We start from the raw sequence: 11,373 nt of genomic DNA, 5'->3' as shown, positions 1-11,373 counted from the left end.
TTTTGACCTAATTAATTTCAGCAACTGGGAGTCAGTAAGATAAATATATATTAAAAAGAAAACAACTATTTAAAATTTGCAATATTTCTGTTTTACTGTAAACATAAGAGACATCTTTCAACAACACACATATATATATATATATATATATATATATATATATATATATATATATATATATATATATATATATATATATATATATATATATATATATATATATATATATATATATATATATATATATATATATATTAGTAAGTATAAATCTGACAAAATGTATTTTATGGAAACTATTTTAAAGTAAAAATAAGGGGTAAGAAGTTTAGTAACCTTGTGTATGTGCACAAATATTTTTTTTCTTCCTGTAAATGTCAAACATTTTCCTGTGAGTCAAGAAAACATACATATATTCTTTAAATATTTTACATAAAGGTGCTTATCAAAAATACTGATTTTGAAATGTGAATTTGTCTGCAGTGTGTACGTGGCCTAGAAAAACTGCGGCATTTACAGTTAAAATTCAATTCTGTCTCTTTAGTATTTTTGAAAATCCTAAAGTAAAATTGAATTATTTCAAAGTTCAAGTCATAATTTATAGTTCAGATAAGCATTTGAATTCAATTCAATTGCGAAATGTTTCTTTCAAAATAGACCTTGTTACTACTAAATCCGTACAATTCTATGAACAATAAGCTCCATCAGAGGGCTTCAACATCAAAACACAGCACACATTGAGTGCCGAACAGTGATAAAATACTGATCTTTAAACATGATCACGCTTTTTTTCTTCTTCTGGACAACAGTGAAAAATACATTTAAAAGAGTTTGCATTTAAAGAGTAAACAGTACAACGAGTAAAAAAGACCACCATCAGGAATACGTGCACAATAGGGGACACATTACTCTTCCTCCATTGACTTCTCAATCTCTTTCAGCTTTCGCACAAACTCTTGAGCCTCTTTGTCTCCCGTTCTCGCCTCCAGCATCTTCATGATAGGCTTCTCTGTATCAAAACAAGAAATGAATCCATCAGACCAGACGCAACAATAATGTTAAGGTGGCAGACCTCTCGATAGGGAATGACACATGTAATTGGAAATCTTTTTGAGAGGACAGGCTGCAACAGATACTAAACACCAAGCAATGCTGACAAAACAACGAAACAATACAGTGACATCTTACCAGTATACCACTTCCTTTGCTCTCTAAAATCTTGAAACAATCAGTAGTCTTGACATTTTTACAGTAAAACTCCGCATTGTTCCATAAGGCTCAATGATGTTCCTAAAAAAGTCTATAAATCACTTATACTGTTTATACTATGCCATGTCAAATAGACTGTATTTACAAAGATATTCATGCAAACTTGCGATTTTCTTTAAGGGTGTGATATTTCAAGAATAATTGTAGAAACAATCTGTTTTGACTTTAATAGGACGTAATTGTTAATGCCAACTGTATAGTTTGTGTATGTGGCAATAGTAATTACAATAACTGGGTAATAATTAGATACTAACCCTGAACCTACTCCTATAGCTTAACCCCTGTATTTACCTTAAATGACTCAGTACTTACTTACATAAGTACACTGTAAGTGCACATACTGTAAAATAAAGTGCAACCATTTTGCTGGCTTAAAGCTGATAGGTTTGCGAGGCAAAAAGCTGTAAAAGAAAGGCAAAGTACATAGAAAAGCACCAATTACGCAGCAATTTGGCATTTTGTGGTCTATGTTTATTGCAGTAGCAGAAAAGCTTCCTGTGTCAGTCAGGAATTAAGAATGAGAAAGAAATGTGAAATTGTCCAACGACTGCTGTAATTACAACGCAATTGTGGACTTGTGGGTTGGCATTTTACTAGAAGGACTTGAAGGTATAACATAACCTTCAAACCTAAACAAACATATCTGATCCAGGTAAGGTCTTCAGAGTTGCTAGAACATTCCAGGCAGGAAAGAGCAGCGCAAGATCTAAACTCTACAGGAAGGTTCCATAGGTCTCCAGGAACAGAGTTGAGTACCCATGATTCTGTCTAGTCTTAAGGAGAAATGTCATGGGTTGGTGGATAAATCGAGTTATAAGAGATTAGAGAGTAAATAAGAGATTAGCATACCGCTTGGTTTTTGACGGGACAAGTGTAGGATGACGGGTTGAAGGGTCTTTCCAGCAGGTGTGGCACTCGGCCTGCCCGGCCAGCAGAAGTCACTCAATGGGGCCACAGCCTCACCAGCGAAATCATTAGTGGACAACCAATCATAGTCCATCACAGTGAAGGTCAGACAGGCACACCTGTGTCTGTACTGCTCAGGGCTGACATGGCTGTGATGAAGCAAATGGGATCAAAGGGCTGTTTGAGATGCTGGGACTTATAGTAGCGAGTGTTCAGGTGAGCAGTTTTGGTACTCACAAGTAAAAAAGCTCGTCAAAAACTGGATGCAGGGTTTTGAGCTTCACTTGGGTACGCTGACTCCGAGCCATTGGGAACAGATGGTGAGGACACAGCTCCACGATGACAAATGGGTCGCTGAGGCCTAGGAAAGCAGGAATCGGGACAAATCAAATAACCAACAGAAAATGTAAGCAAGTAATTATATGAAAGTGATGTGTAGTCAAGTATGGTGTCCCATACTCAGAATTTGTGCTCTGCATTCCACCCATCCAAGTGCACACACACACACTTTCGGAGTTAGGTGCCTTGCTCAAGGGCACCTCAGTTGTGGGTAATGACGGTGGAAGAGAGTGCTGTTCATTTCTTCCCCCACCTACATATCCTGCCAGTACTGAGACTTGAACCCACAGCATTGGGGTTAAACGTCTGACTCTCTAACCATTAGGCCACAACTTATTTGTAAGGAAATACCAGTGTCTGCATATATATAAAACCACATAAGTAAAATAAACGCACAGTTTAAGATGAGTTAAATGCTCAGTTAAAAAGATATGCCTTTAACTTAAGTTTAAACTCATGCACAGAAGGTAAGGATTTCCGAGATAAAGGTAGACTATTCCATAGCCTAGATCCAGCAACTGCAAATGCACATTCACCTCTCGATCTTGATCTTGGATGGGACAGAGTATTATTGCTTGTGGACTCAAAGTATATAACTGCCATATTCAAGTTTAGACAAATAAGAAGGCGCCAGACCATTTATGGATTTAAAAACAAAAAGCAATATTTTAAATGTAACTATAACACACTGGCAACCAGTTAAGAGTCATTTAAATTGGAGTAATGTTTTCCTTTATGAACCCCAGTTAAAAATCAGGCTGCAGCATTTTGAACCATTTGAAGCCATGACATAGAGACTGAGACTAGATAAGATGAAGCTATGTAGTGTATCTTTAAAGGATATGAATGACTTTACTCTAGACAGAAGTTTTAACTGAACTTTTAACTTAACTGAACTGTAGTTTCCATTTTACTTGTTAAAGTGTAAAAAGTTTAAGGACATCCAAGATCGAAGATCTAATATGTCAGCTAAACGTGCAAGGAAAAGTTTCTGAACCTTTCTTGTCATAATGCTTTAAAGGCAGATTTGAGCATCATCTGCATACAAATGGACACACACTCCATGCCTTCTAGCTTAATGGATGCTTTTACAGTGTAAACAAAGTTGGTTCCAAAATTGAGCATTGAGTAAGGAAAACAGCTTAAAAATCAAATTAGATAATACATTTTTGAAAAGTGCAGAAAGTTGTGTATATTTAGGTTAAGGGTTAGGGAATAAAATATACAGTTTGTGCAATATAAAAACAAATGTTGTCTATGAAAGGTCCCCATAAAAAATGTGTCTGTGTATGTGTGTGTGTAGGGCTTCCACATTGATGTAATTGAGGTTTACCATTAGCATCCAGGGCAATGAGATCAGCTGCATGCAGTATCTCCACAGTAAGTCTTTGCTCAGGTGCATCATAGTAACACTTCACACTGATACGACCAAAGCGACTGTGCTTTAAGATTCTCTGTAAAGCAAATGTGCATTTAAACATTACACTCTAGTAATACATATAGAATTGGCATCTAGTTTAGAACTAATAACACATTAGCCAATGCTGAGACTCTACAGTTGATTTTATCAAAAATATTTGCAATAGGTTTTATCTTAAAAGCTAGTGATATAGATTTTTGGGGGTGAAACCACATTGGCATGAAGATTAACCTGCATTTAAAAAATTAACTTGCATTTTCTGTACTGTTGATGAAGTTAAGCTTGCCAGAAAATGCTGCTCGCGTCAGAAAATTTGAAGGCACAATTATATTTTATTCAACACTGAAAAAGTTAGCACAAGTTAGCTTTGTAATGTTGCTGTTAAAGTTGCTGTCTGTTCAGATCAGACATTTATGAGGTTCGGTTTTATAACATGCTAGTTGTGTAGACATCTGTCCCAATAGGAAGTAGACAGCAAGTCAGCTTAGCAGGATTTGAGACACAGTCAGAGAGTGCGAAATCTTACAGGGTGCAAAGGCTTAGTCAAACGCTTAGTCAAAGAGGAAATGACTGATGAACTTTTAATCATCAGAGGAAGGAATAGTATTTGTGATGTCTTAGCTCCTAATCAACACATCCTCTCTCTGCAGGGCTGCAGCTAAAAGATGTGGTGGCCCAGCAAGACTCCTACCCACCTGCTGGGAGATTTTCTCCAGGAAATACTGTTCGATCAGCTCAAATGAGGAGCATTTGTTCAGACGCAGCTCCTCGTCCAGGCCCTAGCGTGAAGGAAGAGGAAAGGAAGATGAAGCCATGCTTGATTCATTTGGCCAGCCACATTGGTTAAAGGTGGCAATACCTTATAATCTCCACTCTTAAGGTCTTCCATGAGCAGTCCTTCTCCATCAGCGTGGAAGAACCGCACCAGCGTCTGCGTGAAAAAGAACTGGTTTTTTTAAGCCTGGGACATACCATGCCAATGGTTAGCCATCGGTCTGAGAGAAAGCTCTGATTGGTTTTTCAGTTTAACGAACGAGTCAGTGCACGAGAATAAAAGCAAAAGTGATGAAAGTAAGGTTGAGTCGGTTTCCCCTCTGTAAAAATTTGCATTCCACTGGGCACTGTAATATGACTGAAAAGGGCACTTTAACTTTCCCGATTAGGGTTTTCAGGCATTTAAGTGTTAATGGTGGTCTGAGATCACAGTGTGTAGCAAATGTATTTGGCCTAGAACCACCTTTTCATAAGAGGGAACACATAGAATGCTTCCAGGGATAGCACCAGCAACTTATCTAGGGAAATGGGCATAAGGAATTTGACAATAGCTTTGGATGTGATACCAACATGGGTGTCGGAAGCAAAAAAAAGTGGGTGGGTGGGAATTTTTTACTGGAGTAGATAGTAAAATATTCAGATATCATTTACTAAATGTCTGGTTGGGCCAGATCAAAATTACAAAAATTACCAAAACATTCACAGTAATAATAGTGCAGGGGTAAGGTATGCCAACGTTTTTACGTAAATTGACCCGAGGTTTGAATCCGCCTTTTGCTGAACTCGCTCTACTCCCTTGTCCTATCACATATCAGATCAGAAAGGCATTTATTTTCAATAAAAATTAGGAAAACATTATAAAAGTGGAAATAAAACGTCTAACGTGTGTTTAATAATAACGTGTTTATGGGTTAGGGGTGGGTGAACAGAATTATAGACAGTAAAAGTGAGTGGGTCCAATATCACTGGTCTTTAAAAATGGGTGGGTCTTGTCCCACCCACATACAATGGTTCCGACACCCATGGATAGCAAAGACTATATAAACACCAGGATGATTCACTCATTTTAATATGAATGGGAAAAACTACAACAAGCAATATGTCACAATACGTACTGCCTTCCAAATAAAAGAGCCAGTGGCCAACTGGCTAACTAACTGAGTCACTGTAGCTGCCGTTAGAAGCTCCAGTTCTGGTGTACTGAAATGTGCTCTTGGGAGATCACATTTGCATTGGCTAGACCAACCCGAAGTATTTCGTTTTTAACCATTTTTGAGCATAAGAAATATCAGATATTAAACAGTCTGTGTCAGATTTTATTGCTGATTTCAGTATATTGCCGAAATATGCTAAACGTGAGTTTGGCAAGTTGTTATAGATACTTCTGTATTTCCCATTCAATTATACAGGAGTTGGTCTTGCATGAGAAAAATAGCTGCCCAGAGGCATTGCGCATGGCTGCCATGTGAACTGTTTTTCCTTGAAAGGAACTTTGGTGTTACTCATTGTGACTCATCCGTACTGACCTCTACAGTGTACTGGAACCGTGAGTAGAATTCAACCTGGACACCCCTGTTTTCCGCCACAGTGTCCAGGATCATCCGTAGGAGCAGCTCCCATAGACACTGCAGAACCCTGGGGTACACAACAACCAGAACGATCATGCTCACGGACACAGTGACCTCCTTACCCATGCAATCAATTAATACTTTACAGTGCCCAATTTACTTGGAAATGCTTTCAATGGTAAATCTATGTGTCATTACTGTTATCGCTAGAGCATGGCCCCCTTAGGATGCTCTCTTCACTAAATGATGAAATTACCTTGTTAGATTCTCTTTAACCAATGACTCATTGAGGATGACTAGAGTGTCATCTAGGTACTTCATCAAAGGAGCCACAGCCTGGAGCAGTTCATCAGAGACACCACGTGTTGAAAAACACATTAGACCATAGCCAAATTATGCTAACATGAAACAATTAAATGTTCGTTCTCCTTTCATTCATACTTGCCTCATCGTTGTTAATAGAGTCTGGAGATAGGCTGATGTGCTGAATGCATCTCCTGAGTTCAGAAAGCATCTGTGTAGGACAAAGATTTATGTGATTTACTCAAGTGTGACTTATTACTCAGCCAGTCTGTGGAGAAATTGTGCAAAATGAACCAATACAGGGGGGCTTTTCCCAAAAGCATTGATAGATAACTATAGTCAAGTTTGGTCGTTAATAACATTGTTTAACAAATTAGTTGAACCAGAAATAGTGCCAACAAGGTTTCGAAAACAGCACAGCAAAGCTCTCAATCTTTAGTTAGAAGCATAGTTTATTGTTAGTGTGATGTAGACCTAAATAAATCATGCTTATGTTAAATAAATATTGCATTAAATGTTAATGGTCATTAGACCAGTTGGTAACATAATAGATTGGTCTATTTGGAGTGCTAGCTGGTAAGACTAGCTCTTAAGATAAACATAGAGGCTAAGTTTATGCAACTGGCCCCTGGTATAGCTGGTTTACCAGCATAGTCATGCTGTTCTCAAGCTAAATTGAGCTGGTGTAGCTGGTCCACCATCATTTCCACTTCCCATGTTGGTGACCAGCTGATCCTAGCATGCCAAACATGCCTTATGCTGGTGAGCAGCAATTCTGGATCTTTCAGCAGGGAAAGCAAAACAATGGAGAACAAATTATTTAAGCAGTCCTCAGATGCCATGATTAGTATTTACAGCAGTACTCTGATATTAATTCAATTTCAAACCATTAAAAGTTATTCACCTGCATGACGTCATTGACGACTGCTCTATATTTTTGAACCATGTTCAAACCATATTTTTGAACCAAACCTGTAAGACTTTCGTTCATCTTCAAACCACAACTTAAGATATTTTTGATGAAATCTGAGAGCTCTCTGACCCCTCCATAGACAGCTATTTTACATTTAATTACCAATTTCAAGGCCCAGAAAGGTAGTAAAACCATTGTTAAAATATTCCATTTGACTCCAGGGGTTTAACCTTAATGTTATGAAGCAACGAGAATTTTTTTTTTTGCGCAAAAAAAGACCTACGCCATGTCGTGGTGCTCACATGAACAGCATCAGCAAATGGTAAGACTGCATTCTGACATTGCTCTGATGTAATTCGGAAGCACTGCACAGTATTTACTACGTCAACAGCATATGAGACTGACACAGAAATGAAAAAAATTGTAAAAAAAATTCTGTTTGTTTTTTACGCACACAAAGTATTCTTGACGCTTCATAAAATGAAGACTGAACCACTGGAGTCACATGGACTATTTTTAATGATGCCTTTCTTGGCCTTGAAAGTGTTAATTATTTGCAGTCTATGAACGGGTTGGAGAGCTCTCCAATTTCATCAAAAATATCTTAATTTGTGTTCCAAAGATGAACAAAGTTCTTACGGGTTGGGAACAACATGAGGGTGAGTAATTAATGACAGAATTTGAATTTTTATGTGAACTAACCCTTTAACTCTTTCCCCGCCAGCGTTTAAAAAAAAAGTTGCCAGCCACTGTCAGGGTTTTTGACCATTTTCACCTAAATTTAATAACGCATAGGATATTTTGTTATTAATATCTAAGCATTAATATAACAAAAGAATATAAAAAATTTTAATAAAAAAGTTTTACTCTAACTTCTTGCATTCATTTTTTATCAACACTTAAATATGGGTAAGTTTTTTAAAAAACAACATTTTGAACAAAAAGCTTAGAAAATCCCATTTTTGTGAAAGACTGTCTAATTCAGAAATTGCGTTATAGCGCCCACTAGCGTCTAGCAGCGAAAACGCGGAAACCTGGAAAATTCTGATTTTGGCCTGGATGCGTTTTTTCATAAATAACGGAAAATTGGCTGTTTGCAGAAATCTGTTTTTCAGAAGAAAAAAAATTGTGTGCACTATGCATTAGCATAAACATTGCTACGTCACCATACTTAAAACACTGAAGCTGTTGATGTAATCCTGTCTCTTAGCACTTCGATGTATGCCATTACCCTATCAGTAAGATGTGTGATTAGGCGCTTGGCCTCCCTCTGCAGGTCGATATCAGCGTTGTAGAGCTGCCCATTCAGGGACTTGTTGACCTGCTCCTTCCCTTCCAAGCCGCACGACTCCTCCATGGCCTGTTCTACCCCCCGCCAGTCCAGCTCCCGCGGCAGACCTCCCAGGTAAACACGCACATGCTCTGTGCTATTCAGAGCGACACAAACCTGTGCCAAAGCAGCAGCCAGGAAGAGGAGGAAGGGAGATTGGAAATGAGGAAAGGAGAGGTAAAAAGTGGAAAGAACAAAAAGGAAGAAAATAAGGAGGTCTAAATGGGGCGGAGGGGGGGGAAGAGCATATAGTGCAAAATGAAAAAGGGGCGCTAACGAGGTCAGAAACACTATGACACAGGCGCACCACTGAGACGTCAGTGTTGTCAAGGAGAAGCACTCAACGCTGACATTTACTTCGCTCGTAATGAAAGCCAACCCTCTCTCGCCTAGAAGCGGTACCTGCACGATGAAACTCTTGTTGTGGTCTCGTCCCAGCTGGCCCCTCTCAATCTTGCGCTTGATCAGCTCGGCGTAACACACCGCCTCGCTGCAGAAATTCTACCAGAAATCAAGAGTGAATTGCATTATGTGAGTGAAACCATCAATTTTCCTTTCCATTATGAACATGCGTTTTTATATCAGTGTTTTTGACCGCCGCTTAAACTATATGCTTATGAATATAAAACTTAGATATAAGTGGTGCTCACGTCAGTCAGGCGTGTGATGAAAATGAAGGCTCCCGCTGAATCAGGCCATGCCAGCTGGGCCCAGAAATCCCGCACTTGGCTGAAGCATGTTGTAACTTCCACCGCTGAGGAGCTGTGTTTGGTGTGACTCTGAGTTGGCTCCAGCTGTACCATTAAAATACACATATCAAGCTATGCAGCCAGCACTTCCTCGCTAACACACTCTCAATAGGGTTATGTTAGCTTCAATTTTTGACAACAGTTTATTTTACAGTGTCCTTGTTACATGTTGAATGCACTTACTATAGTAACAACAGTGCATTATGCAGAATTACAGCATTTAACCCTTAATCAAACCCTAATCCTAACCTTAGTAAGTACAAGTTGTTAATTAATATTACTCACTACATAAATACACTGACACCTAAAATTTAGTGTAACCAATGTTTCTTACTCAAAGAGGCTAAAATCAAGAAAGCTGTCATTTGTGGTGCCTTTATTTCAATAGGAACTGATTGTATAGTTCTTCATAGCAATAGACCAATAAATCATCTAGGGCCACGTTTCTACAAATAATTATATTTTCTTAAAATTACAGGTTGAAGCTTATCTCAAAAGCATAGAATGCTGGAGAGAATGACACACTACATATTTTTAATTGAAAGCTTTAAAGAAATATTATTGGGATGCATTTTACCAGAAAAACTATTTCAGTCTTTCTATTTAATTAAATGTAATTATTTGTAAAAAATGTACAAGCAATTTCTAAGGGGAAATTGGTTTGAAGTAAATCAAATCCAATCAAATTCACCAGAAATGGACATGCTCTCTTTAAAGTAGACATGGGTTTTACAATGACTCACTGACATGGATGGAAACTATTGCACATGTCTGCTTGTCATCATGTCACCCCATGCCTCATCTTTCATTACTTATTCCTCTCAGACAATTCGCTTGCAGAATTGCAAACGCCATTCATTGAATCTATCTAAAGCACAGGTTCCACATTATTGTGCACCCCAAAATACACCAGGGGAAAAAAGTGGACTGGAATTGACAACATTTGACAACAGGTCCTCAATTAGATTCTGTAATATTACATTGCAAACAGACAGTGTATCTTATGTAGCATGTAAAGTGCTTGCATGTATATATTAAATCAATGTTTGAGAAATCCTTATTTTTCTGAAGGGACAGGCCAGTTAATCTGCTGGTATTTCATGCTATTCTTTCTGAGATTACCATTAAAAAAAATGTGTATTGGTTGGTTGTGTATTGTATTGATAGCTACAATATACACTCACCTAAAGGATTATTAGGAACACCTGGTCAATATCTCATTGATGCAATTATCTAATCCAACCAATCACATGGCAGTTGCTTCAGTGCATTTAGGGGTGTGTTCATGGTCAAATCTCCTGAACTCCAAATTGAATGTCAGAATGGGAAATAATGGCGATTTAAGCAATTTTGAGCGTGTCATGGTTGTTGGTGCCAGACGGGCCTGTCTGAGTATTTCACAATCTGCTCAGTTACTGGGATTTTCACACACAACCATTTCTAGGGTTTACAAAGAATGGTGTGAAAAGGAAAAAACATCCAGTATGCGGCAGTCCTGTGGGAGAAAATGCCTTGTTGATGCTAGAGGTCAGAGGAAAATGGGCCGACTGATTCAAGCTGATAGAAGAGCAACTTTGACTGAAATAACCACTCGTTACAACTGAGGTATGCAGCAAAGCATTTGTGAAGCCACAACACGCACAACCTTGAGGCGGATGGGCTACAACAGCAGAAGACCCCACCAGGTACCACTTATCTCCACTACAAATAGGGAAAAGAGGCTACAATTTGCATGAGCACACCAAAATTGAAAAGTTAAAGACTGGAAAAATGTTGCTTGGTCTGATGAGTCTCGATTTCTGTTG

At 38.3% G+C, this 11,373-nt stretch overlaps 1 protein-coding gene across 1 annotated transcript in view; it reads right to left on the bottom strand.

Moving 5' to 3' along the window:
* Positions 1–254: 254 nt before the first annotated feature.
* baiap3 (BAI1 associated protein 3) overlaps positions 255–11,373 on the bottom strand; it is an 84,075-nt gene continuing 72,956 nt past the window's right edge. The window contains exons 23-34 of the mRNA XM_067420585.1: positions 9,470–9,613; positions 9,222–9,320; positions 8,721–8,936; positions 6,719–6,787; positions 6,530–6,609; positions 6,232–6,340; positions 4,791–4,862; positions 4,627–4,710; positions 3,845–3,965; positions 2,410–2,533; positions 2,116–2,321; positions 255–1,006 (exon numbers count right to left, since the gene is read on the bottom strand). Of these exons, the coding sequence (XP_067276686.1) occupies positions 903–1,006; positions 2,116–2,321; positions 2,410–2,533; positions 3,845–3,965; positions 4,627–4,710; positions 4,791–4,862; positions 6,232–6,340; positions 6,530–6,609; positions 6,719–6,787; positions 8,721–8,936; positions 9,222–9,320; positions 9,470–9,613 (1,428 nt within the window). The 3' untranslated portion in view covers positions 255–902. The remainder of the gene's footprint in view (positions 1,007–2,115; positions 2,322–2,409; positions 2,534–3,844; positions 3,966–4,626; positions 4,711–4,790; positions 4,863–6,231; positions 6,341–6,529; positions 6,610–6,718; positions 6,788–8,720; positions 8,937–9,221; positions 9,321–9,469; positions 9,614–11,373) is intronic.

This window comes from Pseudorasbora parva, chromosome 2 (genome assembly GCF_024679245.1).
Source record: "Pseudorasbora parva isolate DD20220531a chromosome 2, ASM2467924v1, whole genome shotgun sequence".
NCBI classification, from domain to species: Eukaryota; Metazoa; Chordata; class Actinopteri; order Cypriniformes; family Gobionidae; genus Pseudorasbora; species Pseudorasbora parva.
The sequence above is the reverse complement of the archived record's forward strand: the minus strand, read 5'-3'. Positions and strand labels throughout refer to the sequence as shown.